Genomic DNA, 23,983 nt, shown 5'->3' with positions numbered 1-23,983 from the left:
TGCTAAACACTTAGACACCGTGCTGCCGGATACACCGGATTCCCAAGAATACTGGTTCAGCCTACAAAACGTTTGCCTGTCTACAGTGTAAGAAGATGAAAGGTTCAGGTCCAGTGACACCTCTTACTATCAAACCTTTTCCAGTTGTCAGCCAGGGAGAAGTTAGTATTACAGATAATAGAGTGTAATAGAGTTACTATTACATCAGAGAGGGTACTTCTGAACTGAGTGAGGCTCAGGCATGGGGCCCTCGCAGTTCTGCTATTTAAGGGAGCATGTATCATTCATCCCATCAATGTGGGGCCCATGTATCCACCACATTGAGACCTAGCTCACTCTGTGGCCCTGAAAGGGAGATCTATAGGGAAAATCTTAGATTTAGACAATTTTATAATGAGTTGCCCCCCCCCCCATTATAAAGTAGTATGGTTACACTTTGTTATATAACAAAGACTTTATGCTACAGGATGAGATACTGAGCCAGGAAATGCCATAAAAAATGACAGCCATCGGCCTAGTGCCTGGAAACCCCCCTCAAAGCCTGGGGCACTGTATAATTGAGGTGGCTGGACCTTGCTTCTGCTTCACACAGCTCTGCTGTGAGCACCTAACAGTAGTGCACACAGCATTGCCCATGTATATTATGGCGATAGGAAGAGTTGGAGAGCAACAAAGCACTGCCTAAATTATAGCCACACCCCCCTGCATGCTAGTCATGCCCTCTGCCGGCGTGATGTGGAAACCCCCCTCTACAAATCCTGCGTTTGCCCCTCACAGCTTACGGTGACAGAAATTGGCAAAGCAGCAGATTGCCAACAACGTGCAGCCCATAGCTGTGGCTGACTAATGTCAGAAGAGGGACTCAGTACTTCCATCACGCCATGAGTGAATATTTGGCTAGTCACACAGATAGATCCAGCTATGTTCATGGATAGAAGGAGCAAGGAATAGACCATCTCAAGAAATGCTTGTCTCAAATTAAGGGCCCTACAGAATTTGCTGTGGTCCTCACCTCCCACCTCTGTGTCCCACAACCACTGTAAAACAATGGAGCCAGTGTGATTAATGTATTGAATCAGTTATTATAGCTCTTCTGTAATTGGAAGTAATGCGGAAACAGCAAACGGGGCACTATAGTGAAAAATAATGTATTCTAGAAATACAGTATTTGTTTAATGAATAAAACATGGGTAGTTCCTGAGATAAGATTTTTTCAAAAATGTATTGTTTGGTAAATCCAAGCACGTATTCTACAATTTCATCATTATATGTCCGCGGTCCTTGAGTGTTTAATTTTGCAGGGGCACGACAAACAAAATTATAATGTCATTATGTTTATTATTAATAATATTATTACAAGGACAAGAGTTATATTGTTTGCAATTTGTTAAATGAAAAGCTTTGATATCTTGAGTTAATTTACTTGGTAATATGCTAAGCAAAGGGACTGTAGTGTTGTGAAAGCTTGCAGCTGTGGAGGGAGCTTAGCCTCTTCTCTAAGTGACTTTGAAGATTTTAGTGGTATAGTTACTGAACTGTGGGTTTGAAAAAGTGGAGATGTTGCCTATAGCAACCAATCAGATCCTAGCTGTCATTTTGTAGAATGTACTAAATAAATGATAACTAGATTCTGATTGGTTGCTATAGGCAACATCTCCACTTTTTCAAACCTACAGTTTAGTAAATCTACCCCTTAGTCTTGCTACACAGTTACAAAAATATGAGGAGCTGTGCGACAGGAATATTATTGGATATACATGTTTATTTCATCATTACTCCATTAGAGAGCTGAAAAGTTATTGGTGGGCCTTTAAAGATATGATTTTATCTTCATTCAATTATGAATTAAAACAATAACCATACATTTATTCTTTTTGTGCCATTACAAAACATGATTTACCCTCTTTTTTGTCTAGCCTCATTAATATATCCCAGAGTGGTCTGCATTTATTTAGTAAAAAGCCAATGTTTCCTGCAGTGTTTTATCACAGTGGAAAAGGTGAATACCGCGCATCAGCAAGTCTATGAAGACATGGCTAATTAAATAACAAACAAGTACAAAAGTACACTAAACTTGTAATAAGGTTCATTACATTCCAAAATAAATATTTCTACCAAGTTTCTATCCATTCACATGTGGGGATTGCTGACCTATAAAACCACTCCCAATCAAAACAAACTATAAATTAGGTGCTTCTCTGCAGGCAGAATCCTGTATTCACATGTGCATTACAAAATGTACAGGAAAAAAAAAATCTATCATGTAAACAGTGTATATATATATATATTTTTTTTTTACACAAAAGAATAATAACATGGAAGATTAATCAGGATCTAGGACTAACACACAAATGTTTTGTTTTTTTTAAAATACAGAGTAACAGGGTCCAAGCCGATGGGCATAAAACGTCTTTGTTTAACGATCCAGTTGGTGTTGTAAGTGGGATCACTGAAGGTTTGCAGGTAAAATCTAACATATGTACATTTCAAGAGGCCTGGCTTGGCTTTTTTCATGTTAGAGCAAAAGCACAGCACCCCCCGATGGCCATGTAATAAAAGCCTAAATCTCACAAATATCCAAAAGAAGAGAAATATCCAGTAGGGCCTTGTTACAAACCACACACAGGAAAGCAACGGCCTGACATGCGAGCGAAGCATTGGATTATTGCGTAGGCAGCATTGTTCTGTAATAACTTGATAGAGCTGGTGATTGTGTGGTACCATTTGGAAGGCGCTTTTTCATGTCTGTTTAGATCAGTGTTACCTTGTTACAATAAGCAGTACAAACAGGATGGACAGAACATGTCCCATTCAGGTAGAAGACATAGGCACAGGTTAGAAAACAGCTGATCAAACACATCAGCAATTATCCAAAAAGCAAAACATAAAAAAAGAAAAAACACCAGCTTTCAGTTCCGTATGTACATATTAGCATCTATGTACAAATTAACCTGTAAAGTGTGTGCAATCATGTATACAATAAACATATTGTATATATAACCCCAGCATATTGGACTGTATGTAACCTGAAATATTGACGTGGTTTCTACATTTGAGTTATTGTTTCAGTGGAATGTTTTTGTTTCCTTGGCTTGAAGTTTATATGAAAGACAGGAGGTCTTAGCGTACCTTCATATCTAGTGTACAAAATAGGTACATGGGATTTCACATGTAGTCACATGACTCAAAGGACTGCTTACTGTAAGCACATTTGGAAAATAATCTGCATGGAAAAAAAGTATGTCCATTATTTACTGCTGCTGTGTCATCTCTGAGCCGAATTGATTTTAGAGGGCGATAGAGGACTTGAAGACGACGAGTGGTTAATAGGCGATGATGGATTTTTAATGGGACTCATGGACTCGGCAGACTGGAGTTTCCAAACCAGTTCTTCATTGGTACGGCTTAGCCTTTTCTTCTCCTTGCTCTCCTTTTCAACACTCTCATGTAGAGTGGCGTTTTCAACAGATAATTGTCTTTAAAAGAAACACACACACAAACAAATTACAATCTGCCATGGTGATTCCAATTTACAAAGTGGAACATATAAAAAGAAATTATTATTATATAAGCAAGTGCTATGTATATATGGGTATATGAAAGACACAAGGGCACACTAAGGGTGATTGGCAGGTGACAATGTACTGGGGTCTTGGATATAATAAAGAAACTAGAGGAGAACATGGGTGGATGGCTGGGAAGTCGGGAAGGGGATCGGGGTTGTAGGTGGTGAACATAAGGAGGCGCCAGAGAAGACTTGGTGGGGTGGAGGTGGGGATGTGCGGCAGGAGAACCGGGAAGGGAACAGAGTTCTTAGCAGAGGAAATCCATGTGGAATAGAATAAAAGAGTATAAAACAAGTGAGATTGTGTGTGGAATAGGCAGTGGGACAAGTGAGAAGAGTATATCTACGAGGGATCCAAATGACTATCCTCAGCATATGGAAAAGGCAAGATGAGTGGAGGCAATGACAATACATGAGATAAGAACTGTGCTTGATATATGGGGAGATGACATCCACAGGTTCACTCACAAGACAGAAAGGCAGTATGGCTGATACATGGCCATTCCTATCAGTGACACCTCATTGTGGTGAGTGAATCTGTTACACTTTATGATCTCCTCAGTGAGGATGTGAAGACTGAGGACACCAACAGTTAGAGGATGAGAAGTCATCAATGTCATAGCTGCCCATACATGTCAGATTTGGCCATAAATATTTGTGACTAGATCTGAAATTAGGCTCCATTTGTGCGGTTGGACAATGACTGCATACACTATAAGACGTGGTGATCGTCTCACATAATTTACTGTCTGTCCCCATCCACATCCGATCCATCCCAAGAGGCTGTTCAGGGTAAACTTTTTTGGGGGTGTATACACGCCTAACATGGCATAATCTGCCATCAAGACCAGAGCATCTATAGGCACATTTACCATATATCTGTAATTATTTGTTGCTCTTATTGAAAGAAATGCGACATTTCTTTATATTATTCTATCATACTGTAATATGTTTACAGCACTTGCCTGTAACGCATCTCTAGGAAACTTCATATGTACAGCTTATTTATGTTTCCTCTGTCCTATATTACAATGGCTTTATGTTCCATGCAGTGGCAGGACAAAGTGTTTTGGCATCCAAGGCAAAAATGATATAGTGCTCCCATCCTTCTACCCCTCCAGACATACGCTGTAATGTAATCACAAGGCTGCTTCTTGGCAGTGACTCTGCACTTTGTTTTGTTTGTTCTGTTGACCCTACATGAATATAACAATCCATGAAACCAGGGAATCCTCCTTGTCCAGGGAAGTTGTCTTATTAAGGGACCTGTTTATTATTAAAAAGCAATAGGACTAGTTTTCTATTGCAGCTTATGGCAGTTATAGAGAACTTCCTAGCACTGCAATTTACCATTACAGTTTCGCCGGGCAGCTGAGTGATACTGAGCTCCCGGTGATACCGCCCTCCAGTCTTGGGTCCATCTTTGCATACGTGACCTGGGATATTGGTTCACGCAGGTGCACTGGAACTGTGAGCCTGGGCATGGGCTTACATTAAAAATAAGATGTTTTAAGAATATAATATAACAAGATGTTTAAATAAATATATGAAAACATGTAACTGAAAATTTTAATATGAAGAAAGACTTTATTTATATAAATCCTGAGAAGGCGTTAGCGATAGGAGAGCAGAGTTACTGTACTGTCGCTGTTCTTGTTAAATAGCCTTCGCCAGACAGCCCCAGCGAAAGCTGACGCTGGTGATACCCGGTGATAGTTAACACTGGCCCTGAGGCTTTGATAAATAGAGAGAAGCTCTAAATCAAACAAATTTGCCGGAGAAAGGGAGTTTCCCCATAACGTAAACAGACCACTAATACTCTAAAGAAGATACTAAACTGATTACCGACAATCAGTAATTCAGCAATTTTGGAATTAGATGAATTGATAGGTCCGGTTGTGAATAGAGGGAAGAATGTCATTTTTAGGTAAGCGAAAAATTTAAAAGAAATGTTAGCCCTTCGTTTTTTCATGGAGAAACAAGATAAATGGGAATTAGGGACGGTGAAAATATCTAGGAATCCTGAATGCTGGCTTAATACATGTGTGGTTTTGTTGAACACAGGACTAATGAATGTATATCTTTTATAACTGGAGAGATGGATTGTAGATCTAGTTATGTAGTTTATTTAATTAATTGTGGATGTGGTATTCAGTATATAGGGCGTACAATCAGACCTCTTCATTTACGTTTTCTAGAACACCGTAGAAATATTTTAAAACAAGTAAAAACCCATAGTTTCTCGTCATATTAATAGTTGTGAAATAAGCTCACTGAAGGATATAAAAATTAGGGCTATTGAACAGGTCCATGTGACTACACAGGAGATTAAACGATCCCCTCCTCAATTAAACGGGAGGCATATTGGATCTTCAGATTAAAAACTCTTATGCCCCAGGGTTTAAACAAAACAATTGAGCTGAACAACATATGATTTGCCCTTGTTGCAACCTAATAGGATTTTTTTCTACTTAGGATGTATATCCAGAGAATTGTGTGAATTTATCTTTCAATGAGGAGTAAATAAATGTTTTATTTATTTAGAACAAAACCTACTAAGGAATTGGGAATATATTCATGATGATGTTGCAGAGTTTACATTTTATTTTAGAATAATATTTCTGAATAATGGGTTATGGACATCTTTATAAGTTTTTGCAGAATCATTATGTCATTAGATTTTTTAGGAGCTGATTGTGGGATATTATATATGATCAGTCCGTCACATATCTATTTTTCTATTGATTGTAACTTATTTTAGCTTTATTTATTTTTAGAGTTTGAAAAATGCTATGCGAAATGTACAATTTATTAAGGTTTATTCTGAAATAGGCTAAACTGAATTACGATATCCGTGCAATATGATTGGCACTTTTGAATCCTGTGATTTGGATATGGAGATACTCCCACATAATATAATCTATGGGCCGGAACCTGACTGTTTGATCATATGTGCGGTCATGTGATGTTAGTACAAAGAGTTGAATAGAGACATGCTGAGCTAATCGTAGATGTCACGTGACAGGTCAGTCAGATCACATGTCTTTTGTTAACATTATGAACGGAAACACTGAATGCAGTAATAATCTCATTATGTCTGAGTTTAATAATTTAAGGTAGACTGGTTTCTGTATTATGAGTGTGTATTCGAAAATATAGAATAAAAAAGTTTCGGATAGCATCTTTTAATATTGATTTATTATGATGTGTTTAAGTTGAATTAATGTGAGACCGATTATGACTGGTCCATATAATGCACTGAATGGTATTTAAGGGTGCCCATATGGCTTATACATCAACCTCTGATGAAACCGCCCCTTTTAGAGGTGGAGAAACGCGTCAGCTGATGCTAGTGGAAAACAGATTGAACTCTCCAGCTGCTCAATTATCAACATTAAAGTGGACTTTCTGGCATTTGGATCCCCTTTTAAATCACACAGATTTGGAGCATTCCATTGGAATTAAGGTACGATATTAAGTACATCTGTTGACAGTGGAATTTTTTCTGGCTTCAAATTGTTGCCTAATGGATTGATCCTATCGTAATTTTTCATTGGTGGGACCTTTTCACCTAAGATATGAGCAGTGGATCGCTACCTAAACACTAATTGAATAAATTCGTAGATGTTCGATGAACTATTGAATTAAATTTTATGTGGATTTGTTCTTGGACAATGTAATCTGACCACATAACAAGCTAAAGTACCATATTGGCTCGGTTACACAAAAGGAACTGTTATTGGATGTCTGGACCATTTATTAAAAATTTGTGGTTCCAAATATGTGTTATTGAGAGGAGTCTAGATTTGTTCGCAATTGCACTTTATTTGCCATAACTAGCGTATTTATTTCATTTTATTATGTCACTTTTATGTGATTTATATATATAAATATTTGAAATCGTTTTTTAATAAATATAAGACTTCCCTATTTCACCATAACCAGCGCTCTTGTGTATTTTGGTTTATCAGCTCTTGGATCAATTTTAGCAGAGACAGTATCTGCTTAATGTTGTAGCAGCGGTTGGTGAAGCAACCTTAAGAATTTATCCGAGAAAAGCGCCTATTTGTGGTTTCTTTGATTGCCCGCCAGCCTTGTTATGTCATAGGTTAGCTGCCTCTTCTGCCTACTTGTGCCAGTCCTGGATCCATGCATTTTTTAATTCTTTTACTGCATGTTCATCAATATTTCTGCAAAAAATGCTCTTTCTTACCTCAACTTCGAAAGTATCTTCTTTTTAAAAGTGTTTTATACCCTCATTGGGACTGACCCATGTGCGGACATACATCCGTCTGCGGTAGCGTGTCTTGCGCGAAATAAATGTACACATGTCCAGAAACGGACATTACGCTAATTAACGCAACTGTGTGCGATTCATATCTCCAAATGACACTTATGACTGCCTATTACTTGAGAGGCGGACTAACGTAGGCCATGTACAGGAAGGGGTCTGGCGCAGATGGGGCCGATTCAAGTCCTTGTACATACGCAGTCTGTGGTGTGTGTTTACGTACAGTGTAGGCAGAGCACAGCCCGTTTCAAAATTGTTTTCATCTGTTAATCTGGAGATAAGGGGCTAGATTTACTAAGCTGCGGGTTTGAAAAAGTGGGGATGTTGCCTATAGCAACCAATCAGATTCTAGCTTTCATTTATTTAGTACCTTCTACAAAATGATAGCTAGAATCTGATTGGTTGCTATAGGCAACATCCCCACTTTTTCAAACCAGCAGCTTAGTAAATCTAGCCCAAGGAGTCTAAAACAATTCATAATACCTGTGGTGACGTCTCATTGGTGACATATTAAATGATAATATAACCTTTCTCTTTCTGCTGCCAAGTGGAAAAATAGAAACTGTGACTGGTTAGAACTCATTGACCTCAGAGAACATCCGCACTGACCTGGTGACTTGGACGTTCTGATCAATGCGAGCCCTCATATCTTCATTCTGCTGCTGGAGAACCTGGATTCTCTCCTCCAAGATAACATTAATTTCAGCCTATAAAGAAACAAGTTGATTTATTGGGACGCGCTACAGTGACCACAGCATATGAAGGATGTAAAAGACAAAAAACTATTTTAGAATGAGACAATAATCCATTGTTATTGGTATTTGTTGTTATTGGTATTTGTTGTCATTGGTATTTGTTGTCATTGGTATTTGTTGTTATTGGTATTTGCACTATTCATAACAGATGTGTAAATATATTTTAGGTATGATGTTAATATACCATGCCAATATGACAACAGTGTAACAGGCCTTCCAAACTATGGGTCCTGGAAGTGTAAGGAGACACATTGTTAAATTGTCATTTTAAGCAAAATATAATGGGCCTCATTTAGAGTTTTTGTGAGAGATCCACACTGTTATACTGCGAATATGCACTAACAATACTTACACGTACATCCGTATCAAGAGCTTTGTATATCTGCAACTTACACTTAGAAAGATGGGACAGGGGAGGAAAGAGGGAACAGGACGACAAGCACAGTAAGAGGGTGTTCGTATAATTCAGACTCAAACAGACATGGACGTATATGCTGATACACCTTTCAGTTTACATTTGTTTCGCGGATGCTGCAAACATTCCCAACTCCGACATGGACAAGCGCTACAAAGAAATTACGAATTTATGAAAAAATGAATTGAAAATAAACAGACTTACCTTCAACCCGACGCTGGAGATCTCCGATGGGAGCACCATGCTGACGACAAGTGATTCCGATTGGAGAAGTGTTCAGCACTGCAGGCTGACGTCATCACGACGTCTGTCTATACAAATTTAAAGCGGCAATGTGGGGACCCCTAAGGTTAAGTGTTTAAACACTTAACCCGACATTGCCGCTTTAAATTTCTATTGACACACGTCGTGATGATGTCAGCCTGCAGTGCTGAACACTTCTCCAATCAGAATCACTTGTCGTCAGCATGGTGCTCCCATCGGAGATCTCCAGCGTCGGGTGGAAGGTAAGTCTGTTTATTTTCAAATAGGTTTTTCATAAAATTGGAATTTCTTTGTAGGCCTTTTTCATGTTGGAGAACTGATCATCTGTAAGGCGTACCCAACCCCAAACATTAGCGTCACAGCCATATTAGATCAATCAATTAATATTAATGGCTGTCTAGTTTTATTAATTGTCATTTCCATAAAGACAGCTGCAGGAAAGACCATTCACATAAGGGATAAACAGCAGTATTGGGAGGGGGGGGAGGGGTTGTATTTATTTTCTTAATATGGTAAGTGTGAATTTCACTTTTATTAATTAAACTTTATTCTATGTTGTGTATCTGATGCATTACCTACTAGTTCACAAAATAATGATGTATTAAAACACATTTATTATTATTTAATAGATTATTAGGTTATCATCAGAATTATGCCACTCCTGCATTGTGTACTAACACGTATGCCTAACAGAGGCAAATGCAGGATTTGTAGAGGGGGTTTTTCACACCACGCCACGAGTGGGCGTGACCAGCATGCATGGGCGCGTGGCTATAATATTAGACAGTGCTTGGCTGCTCTTCAACTCCTCCTATCCCCATAATATGCATGGGCAATGCTGTGTGCACTACTGTTAGGTGCACACAGCTCTCCCTTTTCAAGCAGAGCCATGTATAGTGGGGGCAAGGTCCAGTCACCTCAATCATACAGTGCCCCAGGCTTGGAGGGGGGTTTCCAGGCACTAGGAAACCCCCCATCAGTTTGCCTATGCCTAATGCCTGCATGTCTTTCGCTTTTGCACAGATACATACACTGGTACAGGACATACTTTATTTCCTTATGAAATACATAATATTTTACTATTATAATACTAGACTAATTTTGAGTTAAATATTATTTAATAAATAACTAAAAAAGGACAGACTAGCTGGACCTGTAAGGTAGTTTCTGCTAGCAGTATAGTTGTTCCATGTATTCTTGAATTTGCTTATTGTACAAGTCCCCACCACATAATTCACAGAAGAATTTCCTGATAAGATTTAGAATCTACTTACTTAGTCCTTCCTGCCTTGGATCTTAAAATATGTTTAAATCTAAACAGTCAATCATTATTTATTTTTTAAGGGATTCCATTGATTCCCTTACTATTAATGAGAAACTCACGGGTACATAGTTATCATAGTCTTTCCAAGGGCCTTTTATGTGTAGCAAAGCTATATTTGCCATTGTGCAATCATTGGGAATGGTCAGCAGCAATTGGTTTAAAAGTTTTATTAACGGTGCATCTGGATCCACTGACTGGTCTACTTTTAGTTTGTGAGTTCAAGTTACTACAGAAGTAGCTCTTTTGTGGCAAATATATTTGTATCTACGCTAAGGTGTATCTTTCCCCTTTAGTGTAGGTGACCCAATCAGATTGCTAATAGTAAAAACAGAGCAAAAATAGTTATTTAGGCAATTTCTTTGTCTGCTTCAACATTTCCACCCCCTTCAGTCTTTAGCCTAACTATTACTCTCTTTGGGCCTGATTCATTAAGGGAAGTTAAGTAAAAAAATTGAGTAAGTTTTCCTACTTAAGTATTCTGGACAAAACCATTTTACAGTGCAAGGGGTGCAAATTAGTTTATTATTTTGCACATAAGGAAAATACTGGCTGTTTATTCATGTAGCACTCAAATACTTGATAGCTTTTTTTGTGCACTGAAATTTAAAGTTGATCTAGGAAAAAAAGCCAGTGTTTTCCTTATGTGCAAAATAATAAACTAATATGCACCCCTTGCATTGTAACATGGTTTTGTCCAGGAGAAAACGTAAGTAAAAGAAATGAGTACTTTCCATAATGAATCAGGACCTTTGTTATTTTCTTTCACTAACGTATCTAAAGAAGGTCACTACTCCTGGCTGATTAGCAATTGGCAAATTCCAGTCTACATCAGCATACTGAATTCTCCTATACCCAGGCGCGGGCTGGGAGACGCATGGCCGGGGAGAACAGAGGCAAAAGGGATGCGGCCGCGTCATTGCGTCATTGGCCGCCTGTGCGCTGACGCGGCCGCATCTGATGTCATCAGATGCGGCCGCGGTGGAAAGTATTGTATTTTGCATCCGGGGGTGGCGGCCGGCCAGCTTACCCCCCGGCCCTAATGGCAACCTGACTGAGCGGCCCGGGGGGGCACTGCCCCCCTGCCCAGCCCGCCCCTGCCTATACCTATCATATCACCTTTCATTGACATCTCTGCAATTTATTTTATTGGTCTATATATTTTTTCCTATTTGAAAAACTTCTCTCTCACCAGTTTCTAGAGTTACTCAATACAATACTTTGAATCCCCCCTGAAGTGCCTTACATCATCATCATCACCATTTATTTATATACATTAATGATGCTTTTGTCTAATTCCTTACATATCTTTTTGTATTCATCCATATCAGTCTCTGAGCCAATGGAGCTTCACACCAACAGTACGTATAGCAGGGTATAATTATTGTTTCAATCATTATGCAAGTAGTTAATACATTGGGACCTCATTCTCCCAAACCATTATTAAAACGCTCACAATGTATCTCTTATGGAAGCCCTGGCTGTAAATGCATACTGCATCCCAAACAGAAAAATAGAATTAAATGTACAATAGAACTCACCAGTTTCTCCAGTTCCATTATCCTCTTCTCCTGCTGATGGATTAACTGGTTTTTCATTTCCAAGACTTGTTTAACACTGATCAGATCTTCATCTAAGTGCCGGTAGGGTTCAAGAGCAATCTGCAATACAAGTATTCGTGTATTTATTCACTTTATGGTGGAGAAACTCATACAGATTGTTTCCCATTAACATGTATGTAGCATATATAGACTACTTTATGGTTCCGTGTCGATAGACATTAGGGGATATATTTACTAAACTGCGGGTTTGAAAAGGTGGAGATGCTGCCTATAGCAACCAATCAGATTCTAGCTGTCATTCTATAGAATGTACTAAATAAATGATAACTAGAATCTGATTGGTTGCTATAGGCAACATCTCCACTTCTTCAAACCCGCAGTTTAGTAAATATACCCCTAGGGGAGTGTTCTAAGAAATGTCTTTATATCATGTGCCAACTATCATCTTTTGCAGTATGCGCATGAGCTCAAAAGTAAATGGTTCAGCGGCTGCTGTTCCTAATATATTCAGATAGGCAATGTGCTTATTCAAAACTCCATACACTACAATGTACTCATAGGGCCTGAGTCATTAAGGAGAGCAAAGCAAAAAAAAATGAGTACATTACCTCCTGGACAAACCATGTGCAATGCAAGGGGTGGAAATTAGTCTATTATTTTGCACATAAGTTAAATAATGGCTGCTTTTTCATGTAGCACACAAATACTTGATAGCTTTATCTTTACACTGAAATTTAAAGCTGATCTAGGACATGCCCTACCTCAAATATAAATCTGTCCCCACATTTGAAATCCCCCCCCCCCTCCATGGTTTTGCCCAAGTTCAAAGTTACTCCTTTCTTTTAATTTTCCTTTCCCTCATGACCCAGGCCCATAGACTGCACACAGGGAGAGATTTTGTGGGTGGAATTGTAAGTTCTGACATGTTTACTGAGTTTTAGCTATTCGACTCTTTGTATCTGATGCTCAATGTTTTGTCATAGGTTAATAAACAAAATAGAAAAATAAAGTAATTATTGTATCTGTTATGAAACAATAATATACAGGTACATATGAAATAGAATGTATAGCTACTGAATTATATCTTAAATTGTATACACTTAACATCAAACAATAATTTATAAAAAAAAACAGTTTTATCCCCCCACCTCATAAATGGGAGAATCATAGATCGGTTGTGAGACAATATCTCACGAGATTGCGAGCTAATGATTTTGTCTGTATTTGTCTTGTATCTTAAATGATTCTGCACAGGAAGGGTTTGCAGACAAGTGCCAGCATAATGCTGCCTGGCACCGTATCAGAGACATCTCTGCACAAAAATAGTGTGTCCGGAATATTAAATCCGTTACAAAGTGCTTTAGTGCTGGCAGCTGCATGCACCGGATGAAAGATGGCAAATGTCTAACTAAAAATAATGCCAATCAATCGCAGTCATTCAAAAGGCAGTGGGCACATGGCCAATAATGTGTGACCATTGGCTACTCACGGCAGAGGTCACATGACGCACAGCCTGGGTTCTGTACCCGCCCACCTAGATGGTCCACCCAGTGCACATCAAGTCTGTTCTCCTCAGAGATGCCGTGGGAAGCTAGGGGTGTGTCTGTGTACAAAGAGGTGCAATCTACAAAACACCAATCTCGTACTCCTTTAGTACCACCCTTGTCATTAAATAAAACCTATAGTAATTGGGAAGATACGTGGTTCCCAAATCACTCGGACACGGTATTAGGGGAAAAATAGAAGGATGATTTATTCTGCAGAACAGGATTAAATACAGCACAGCCCTGTAATTATAGCAGGTCCAACAAATGAGGAAATCAGTTCAAATAAATCCAGTGGGATATGTTCCACAGCGCATCTCTGGCAGAGCATCACCTCCTGGCCAAAAGTTAGTCACACACGTTCAGCTCCCAGGGTAGCCTCTATCACCTCCTAATCCCACCTTTGGATCTGCCTGTCCAGGGGAGTTGCAAAAGGTCTCGATTGGTGGGCTGCTTAACTATCCAGCCCCCTCCCCTACCTCCCCATGTGTCTTCCCTCAGGTGACCCCTGCTGGGTCAGGCTCCTGGCTGTCTGTAGAGCTCACTAGTGGACAATAGGGAGCAAAACAGAAATAACAATGATAGCTTAATTCACTCAACTCCTGAGTGTTCCCTGTGGAGGTGGAATTTAACCAGTGAAGTACTTTTCCAAGGAGATGTTATAATTACATCACTGATACTTTCTGATAACAACATGGCTAAAAAGTGCAGTTCAGGTATGGATTAGATTAAGGGGTTGTAACACCATACATCATGCCCGTTGCTTTACAGTAATCATCAGAGTGAGGGGACATCGGGACTGTCTTGAAGACATATGGCATGTTTGTAGACGTGTAGCTTTGTTTTACATGGGGCAAAGTTGTGCCTAAAAATTTGGTTCTCTGCTGAAGTGCAGCTGGAAGGCACAAGATGCGTCTCGACTAAAAGTACAGGAACAACTCAGAACTGGAGCAAAATCTATTTGCGGAGTGGAAATGACTGTCAGCCCCTCTGCACAGCACAGGGCACCCCTAATAACGAGACCTCTTCACCCCCTTTATCTCAGTTCAATAATCTTGCTCTGCAAATTGAACTCTTTCTTACACTGCTCCGCACGGCGCACCCCAGTCCCTTCTCCAAATTTCTGCTCAAAGGCAATCTGTCCTATAGCTTTCCAATTGTGATATTAAATAAACAGCAAATTAAAAATTTCAGAATCGTTCCCCAGATTATCAAACACAAAAGTACATATTGTTCTCCTGCCTCATAAAATAAACAGATAGGTTTGATGACCCTTTGGGTTCTCCAGCTCCCATCTGGTACTCAGTAACTTACACAGAGATGAGGGATAGATATCTGTATTATTCATACTATTATATTATTCTAACAAACGAGATTATGAAACGGAGCTTGACAGGTCCGACAACCCTGTTAGTATAAAAAGTTATTTGGAGATATTATTCTATCATTGGTTTCTGCTATAAAACGCGAGTGGTTTCCTGGGGTCTCATCGTGATCAGAGAAGCAGTGGAAAGTAGGACACTTCTTTGTAGTTATTCTGGGCTTTTGGAAAGATCTCCCAGCTGTGTTACACAATATTATTACTAGAAAGGACTTTGATGATTTGGGCACACTCTTACAGGAATGTCAGTGCTAAAAGAATGCATAGGCAGCGTTTCTGTGAAAAAACAGCAATTAATCCAATAGTAACAAAGTTAAGTCTACATTGAAGGACACTGACAGTACATTCTTCTCCCCTCTCCCCAGGTAGACTGTGGGGGTCGTTTCTAGCTGAACATCTCCCGGCATTGATCATAGAGGAGGATGGGAGCTAAGGGGCTGGCTGGCCCCTGAACCTTGGCTGCCCCAGGCATAGGCCCACCATGGTTCTACTATTTGGAGTTCTGCTTAATTAGCTTTCTGGTTGCTGATGGAAAACGATTTCAAACATAAAATGCCCTTGTGAACATGTGCACCACTTTATACTCATTTAATGGTTTTCATGTTTTACTCTAACATTAAACATGAAGCCCAATGGAATTACCTCTAGCTGTTCCTTAGTGCTCTTCAGTAAAGCATCTTCAAACATCTTTGCCCGCTCTCTTAGTGAATGGTTCTGGAACGTCAGGGTATCAACCTGGTCCTGCCAAGAGTAGGGTAAAGGGAGAGGTAAAACATCATCATATCATCCAACATACAGCAGACAAAGGGAGAAATGTCCAACGCATCACAACCTCTAACTACATTGTCTCCAGTCTTCTCCAGTCTGTATTAGACTAGTGTTTTACTGTGCACAAGATAATGTACCACCTATATAAGGATATTATATGTAACAGGAGTTCCGTGACCACAGAAAGGCCCACGTCTACACAGACTTCTTCAGGCCACCAATCTCTGAGGTGACTTATTATATCCATAATAATTCACAGTAAGGGGAGCTTTACGCCTTATAATGCACATAAACACTAAAGTGATGAGATCAGAACTCACCATTTATACAGATATTATATATTAGGAGTTTATAAATATATTAACATCACTTGTGTATTATAGTTATATTACAGCACCTATAAAATAGGAATAGCAATACATGGGTTTTAACATTTACATAAATAGAGCAGATTTGTTACTATGGATCATCAGACATATGCTTTCATCGTCATCATCAGCTATAGCGCCACTAATTCCGCAGCGTAGTACAGAGAACTCACTCACATCAGTTCCTGCCCCATTGGGAGTTACAGTGTAAATTGTAGTGCTAACCACTAACCCACCGTGCTGCCCATTTACTTTATGAAGTAAATTCCAAAATCTGACTGGCTGCTATGGGTGATGTCACATATGTACCATTATGATTAATGTACACTTTGTATAACTCCACAATGGGTAGATATTCAAGTCAGCCAATCATCATCATCGTGATCATTTATTTATATAGCGCCAGCATATTCCGTAGTGCTTTATAATTGACAATGAAAAAGTTATAAATGGGTTTATTTTAAAAAGTTTAGTTGGGTGCATTTGTTTATGTAACCGGTATGATCATTTATGCAAGATATGCTACTCAAATGGCAGGTTACAAATCAGTTTGAATATCTCATTATTTTTAAGGAGCTAAAATACAAACATTTCCTGGCACTGAAATGACCTAAGAAAGTTCATGAAGCAAATTCTTGATATGTTATACAGTATGTCAATACATAGCATGGGCCGTAAGGTGTAGTAAAAATTAGTAAACTGTTACATTTCACTCTATATTCAGAAATTATGGCTTTAAAGTCTAGTTTTTATGGACTCACCGTTAACAATGTAACTCAAAATATAACAAACTCCCAGAGCATTTGTTACCCAATAGTCGTATAACACCAAGGCCAGGTCTAGTGCCTCCTTCTGGTTGAATTAAACCATAACTCACTCAGTCTTTCCAGTTGATCATAGTAGAAATATAGAAAAGTATTTTCCATTCATCAGACTTGATTTGATAACATTACATTTAAGGGCAAAAGCTGCAGTGAATCACAACAACCAATCAGCAGCTAGCTTTTACCATTCTACAGCAAGTTAGCCAATGAGCAGAGTGTCTGATGTCTTGCCATGATTTAGTGTACATGAGAACCTGGTGTATAGATAGGATAGTTACCTGTAAGGACAATCGTAGTTTTTCAAAACCATCCTCTAACATGTTCTTCTCAAACGCATGACTCTCTTTCAGCTCTGGTAGAGAAGAGAAGGAAACTTGTATATGAGGGCAAATTCTAAAGTGATCTGGTACTAAAGCATTTCCAGTAATTTACAGACATTTACTCAGTAAAAATAATACAGATGTAGACTTGTAAATTATTTACACAGCAAAGTGTCCCTGGAAAATATTTTTTGTGATGGCACAGTGCTTGGTTAAAAGCTGCCTATTACAAAAGTTGTGTAAAACCTTAGTTTAACTGAAATAACCAGCGACACCACAAGAGGGCACTGTTGCATAGAGTTCTGAGGCAAGGTGCACCAACAAACTGCAGCCAGCAGGAACACATAGGAGAGCCGATGCCCCTTATTGATAATACAAAGGAATGTTGCACAAATAAATGAAATAATAATGTCATTACTCACTGTAAGAAACCATCCAAATACAATAAAATAGGCCTGGAAATGTGACAATCAAAGCTTCTCCAGCTAAGAGTCCCTAATCTCATCAATATCGGGATCAATACATCCTAATGTAACAATGTGTATACCAGAGATTAATATGTACTTTTCACAGTGCGATGACAGGAATAATAAGACCCGATAATGGATATGAGCTCGCTACACTGCACTAGGCATCTATCCTGGGGCAAATAACAAAAGAGAAAACACAAAGAGGTCCGGTGAGATCTGTAGTGTAACCCAGACTGCACATCTATCATTGTATCTGGCTTATCCGCTGTGCTGCTGCATTCTATATGACTTTCATTAACAACAATGACATCTACATGAAGTGATGGGTGATAGATAACATTACTAACAATCAAATATTCACACATCCACATATATATATATTTATTTTCGTGGCATGTTCTGAACACCGCTAGTTATATAGTGGTTAGAAATTCCATAAGGGAAACAGATGTCATCCTCCATCGCATGGCCCTGTGTTCCTGGCTCTCATTGAAGCTGGATCTCTAGACAACTAGCATGTGACAAACGGATGGTACAGTTTGTACGCATTGGGCCTGATACAAAGTTGAACACAACTTGGGCGCAATGAACGCTCCAAAAACGTGCATGAAAAATAGTGTATTTCACAGATCTCAAGATGCGCCCGGCTCTGCATCTATAACGTATGCACCAGGTTTACAGCTGGTGTACTGACACCACACACATATACACAGAACCAGCCTGTAAGTGCAATAGAACTTTGTAAACATTTGTTTTTATAGGGAAAAATGCATATGATATTAGGTTTCATATAATATGGCAGATATCACCTTATCGTGTACGAAATAGAGTAACAAAAATATTTTTTTAAAAAGAGATCATAAAATCCTATAATACATGTACGATCAATGAAGGAAGCAACTGGAAAACTGCAATCAGCCATCAGTGTGTATTTGCACCAGCCCCATGGCTGTAAAACGCGTGTCTGCCTCTGCACTCAGGTCTGTTGCGGCTCGCCATGTCTGTCTCATTACAGCTTGCTGGGTCTTAGCGCTTTCTAATGACAGCAGAAGCTAAGTTTTGTGCTATGGTAACTTGATGAACCAGGTGACATCGGTAATATACATAAAACACATCCTGCATGAAAATAACTGGAGCTGTGTATCTGGGCTTGTGACCGAGACTGGGACGAGGTACAGGCAGAAGTGGCAGCTGCCTTGGGTGCAACAAAGCTGGGGGGGGGCGACACAGTTTTTCTATACTCTATACAGAGAAAAGAAGAACTGTGTCTGTAGGAGCAGCTCTACACTTGGCCACCACCAGCAGGACCAATTGCCATCTTTATCAAAATCATGTACTGGCATCAGAACAGACAGAAGGATGAAATGTGGACATTAAAATCTGTGACAGAACAGCTTGTGGCATCACTGTTTTCTTTACTAAGGTTTATAACAAGGAATGATAAGAGAAATTGGTTACCTTCTCTTTAGTATAATAATCCCACCTGCTCCAAGAGAGTGAAGTGTTGAAACAATGAATTACCGGAGGCACGTAACAATCCTACGAACGTCATACGATTATGGATGGACTCAGTGGGGACACAGTGCAGAGATCTGGCTTAATCAATCAATCAATGCTACTTGTGTTTGGCAGCGATCTTCGTGATAGACATTACAAAATGTGAAACAAATGATCCTACTGTGAGAATATAACCCCATCAATGTGTGGGTCACTGCTCGCCATGTGGTACAGTCCCAGTGTTACCAGGACATAAACAGTGCTGTATGTTTGTCGGAATATGACAAGAGTAATGATCGGATTCCATCAGGCGGTTACAGTTAACTCTTTCATTAACAGAACCACAGAACCACCCAATGGGGTTACATGGCACTGTGCGTGATAGGATACTCCAGTATAATTCAGCTTATGCAAATCAGATGTACTAGTGCAAATGGGTTATCCTAGTCGTTAAAGAATGTATTTACCAAAATTGTAACCATAAACCTTAATAATTGTTAAATCAATTCTAAAAAAGAAAAAGATCCCTTCTCCCGTAGGATGACAATAACCAGCCATAATCAAGGTGTCAAGAGCTTATATTAATACAATAGTGAAAAAATGTTTTACTGTGAACGTTTCTCTCGTGGTCTTCGTGGATTGCAGTAATGGTGGATACATGGCTGGTCTTTATCTCCGTCAGAGAAGCTTCGTGAGTCGCAGCCAAGTCTTCAATCTGTGCATGAAATATGACAGGATACAACAGGTGTTATCATGGTATAAGGGTGTTATCCTGGTCTAAAGGTGTTATCATGGTATAAGGGTGTTATCCTGGTCTAAAGGTGTTATCATGGTATAAGGGTGTTATCATGGTATAAAGGTGATATCATGGTATAAAGGTGTTATCATGGTATAAGGGTGTTATCATGGTATAAAGGTGATATCATGGTATAAAGGTGTTATCATGGTATAAGGGTGTTATCATGGTATAAGGGTGTTATCCTGGTCTAAAGGTGTTATCATGGTATAAGGGTGTTATCCTGGTCTAAAGGTGTTATCATGGTATAAGGGTGTTATCATGGTATAAAGGTGTTATCATGGTATAAAGGTATTATCATGGTATAAGGGTGTTATCATGGTATAAAGGTGTTATCATGGTATAAGGGTGTTATCATGGTATAAAGGTGTTATCATGGTATAAGGGTGTTATCATGGTATAAAGGTGATATCATGGTATAAAGTGTTATCCTGGTCTAAAGGTGTTATCATGGTATAAAGGTGTTATCATGGTATAAGGGTGTTATCATGGTATAAAGGTGATATCATGGTATAAAGGTGTTATCATGGTATAAGGGTGTTATCATGGTATAAAGGTGTTATCATGGTATAAAGGTGTTATCCTGGTATAAAGGTGTTATCATGGTATAAGGGTGTTATCCTGGTATAAAGGTGTTATCATGGTATAAGGGTGTTATCATGGTATAAAGGTGTTATCCTGGTATAAAGGTGTTATCCTGGTATAATGGTGTTATCATGGTATAAGGGTGTTATCATGGTATAAAGGTGTTATCCTGGTATAAAGGTGTTATCATGGTATAAGGGTGTTATCATGGTATAAAGGTGTTATCATGGTATAAGGGTGTTATCATGGTATAAATGTGTTATCATGGTATAAAGGTGTTATCATGGTATAAAGGTATTATCATGGTATAAGGGTGTTATCATGGTATAAAGGTGATATCATGGTATAAAGGTGTTATCATGGTATAAGGGTGTTATCATGGTATAAAGGTGATATCATGGTATAAAGGTGTTATCATGGTATAAGGGTGTTATCATGGTATAAAGGTGTTATCCTGGTATAAAGGTGTTATCATGGTATAAGGGTATTATCCTGGTATAAAGGTGTTATCATGGTATAAGGGTGTTATCATGGTATAAAGGTGTTATCCTGGTATAAAGGTGTTATCATGGTATAAGGGTGTTATCATGGTATAAAGGTGTTATCATGGTATAAAGGTGTTATCATGGTATAAGGGTGTTATCATGGTATAAAGGTGTTATCCTGGTATAAAGGTGTTATCCTGGTATAAGGGTGTTATCCTGGTATAAAGGTGTTATCATGGTATAAGGGTGTTATCATGGTATAAAGGTGTTATCATGGTATAAGGGTGTTATCCTGGTATAAAGGTGTTATCATGGTATAAAGGTGATATCATGGTATAAAGGTGTTATCCTGGTATAAAGGTGTTATCATGGTATAAAGATGTTATCATGGTATAAAGGTGTTATCATGGTATAAAGGTGATATCATGGTATAAAGGTGTTATCATGGTATAAAGGTGTTATCATGGTATAAAGGTGATATCATGGTATAAAGGTGATATCATGGTATAAGGGTGTTATCATGGTATAAAGGTGATATCATGGTATAAGGGTGTTATCATGGTATAAAGGTGATATCATGGTATAAAGGTGTTATCATGGTATAAAGGTGTTATCATGGTATAAAGGTGATATCATGGTATAAAGGTGATATCATGGTACGCTTCTACAACTCATAAGTGAGATGACTGTAGAGCTGAACGCTTATCCTGATTCCTCCACAGGAAAGATTGAAATCACATCATTACACTGCACACTGTTAGCTAACACAGCATTACACTGCACAGTTAGCTAACACAGCATTACACTGCATACGGTTAGCTAACACAGCATTACACTGCATACTGTTAGCTAAACACAGTATTACACTGCACACTGTTAGCTAACACAGCATTACACTGCATACTGTTAGCTAACACAGCGTTACACTGTTAGCTAACACAGCATTACACTGCACACTGTTAGCTAACACAGCATTACACTGCATACGGTTAGCTAACACAGCATTACACTGCATACTGTTAGCTAAACACAGTATTACACTGCACACTGTTAGCTAACACAGCATTACACTGCACACTGTTAGCTAACACAGCATTACACTGCACACTGTTAGCTAACACAGCACTACACTGCATACGGTTAGCTAACAAAAAACATATTTCCCCAACTGCAATTTAGATTTCATTTGTTGGCTTACTTTTGTTAAGGATTTCCAATGTGTGGTTATCATATTGTATGTTTGTAATTTGATGAGCTCTGTTTAAATAAACTTCTAATTTAGTAAATGTCCCCCTGGGAAGCGTTTAGACAACCTCAGGTTGATCTTATATTAACTGTAAGTGGGAGATACAATTAGATGTGAGGAGTCTCCGGAATTTCCGCTAGACACCTCGGGGTGGAGATTTGACAGAAATCTCTGCTCATTTTTTCTCGCACCCCATAAAATGAGCGGAGATTCCTACTGAAATTGCCGGCAATGTGCGCAGCACGATGTCCACGCACATCCCCAGCAATTGTATCCCCCACTAGATGTGGTTTTATTCTCCTGAGTTAATCACGTTCCCTGTATTTAAATTGGTGCATTTTGACTCAAGTAAATAATTTTTTATTTTTCCAATTTATAAGCGATCTTCCGAGATACCAGGAAATTGGGATGGGGAGCGTGGACGAAGCAGTGGATACCAAACAATTTGGAGGATTCTACTTCTTGAAAAAAAAAACACCTATCAGGTAAAATAAGATCTGTTCTTCCGTACGAGTTATGAGCACTGGACATATAGTGTATTCTCCTTAACATGCTGCAATCTCCAAATGTCATGACAATAAAACTGTATGACAAGTGTACAGGATAAGGAGGCCACTGTGTGGATCTGGCTATAGGATTTATCTGATGGGGGAGTTACAAACTAGATTATAATCCCCCCATTATGACCAAAAGTATAATTTTGGTTACTATAGTATATAGTGTATGTGCTAGCAGTGTGCATCCTTAGTGTGTAACAAACGTAGGTAGCAGCATTAAACATCCCTAATCTCTTTGGAAATAAGACAACACTCCATCGTTCCCCTTGGGGCCATTAGTACACTAAACTAAAAGTATATTATTTATTTATTAACAGTTACTTATATAACGCCTACATATTATGAATAATTAACCATTCACATCAGTTCCTGCCCCAGTGAAGCTTACAAACTCTATTCCACACAATACGGTTAATTTCATCAGAAGGCAATTACCCTACCATGTATGTCTTTACACTGTGGGAGGAAACCCACGCAAACATGGGGATAACATACAAACGATGGAATCAACCAAGGCCTGACCCCAGATCTGTGAGCAATGGATAATTAGAGATCCACCAACTAGCTGCATTTGTATGGAAAAAAATGTGTCTCTTGAACCCCCTACAATGTTTGCTGTTTGTTTGTTTGTTGAATTAATGTATTGTAGAGGAATTGTGACCTCTAATATGTATATATAACAGTTTAACAACCAACAGTGAATATTGTGCGGCAGAATGTGTGAATGGTGAGTGAGCGGGGGGCTTGGTGGAGGAGTGTTACACAAGGATTCTTTATATATGTTCATCAGATCTCTGGCACCCTTCCTGAATCTATCATTCACTGTCCAATCACCACCTGCTTGTACCAGATTGAGCTTAAGTTCGCATTGCAGAGATCTAACCTGGACAAAGAAGAAATATGTATAGGTCTCTGCAATTGTTGTCACTGCTCTATTTAGAGCGTATGGTCTTCTGAAATCAAACATGA

General features: G+C 38.9%; 1 protein-coding gene across 1 annotated transcript in view; it reads right to left on the bottom strand.

Moving 5' to 3' along the window:
- The window catches only part of MTUS2 (microtubule associated scaffold protein 2), a 477,685-nt gene that overhangs the window by 1,660 nt on the left and 452,042 nt on the right, over positions 1 to 23,983 (bottom strand). The window contains exons 10-15 of the mRNA XM_075198945.1: positions 19,955 to 20,060; positions 17,337 to 17,410; positions 15,741 to 15,839; positions 12,153 to 12,272; positions 8,466 to 8,563; positions 19 to 3,476 (exon numbers count right to left, since the gene is read on the bottom strand). Of these exons, the coding sequence (XP_075055046.1) occupies positions 3,266 to 3,476; positions 8,466 to 8,563; positions 12,153 to 12,272; positions 15,741 to 15,839; positions 17,337 to 17,410; positions 19,955 to 20,060 (708 nt within the window). The 3' untranslated portion in view covers positions 19 to 3,265. The remainder of the gene's footprint in view (positions 1 to 18; positions 3,477 to 8,465; positions 8,564 to 12,152; positions 12,273 to 15,740; positions 15,840 to 17,336; positions 17,411 to 19,954; positions 20,061 to 23,983) is intronic.

The sequence above is a fragment of the Mixophyes fleayi genome, chromosome 2 (assembly GCF_038048845.1).
Source record: "Mixophyes fleayi isolate aMixFle1 chromosome 2, aMixFle1.hap1, whole genome shotgun sequence".
NCBI classification, from domain to species: Eukaryota; Metazoa; Chordata; class Amphibia; order Anura; family Limnodynastidae; genus Mixophyes; species Mixophyes fleayi.
Note: the sequence above shows the minus strand (reverse complement) of the source record. Positions and strands in the feature narration are given on the sequence as shown.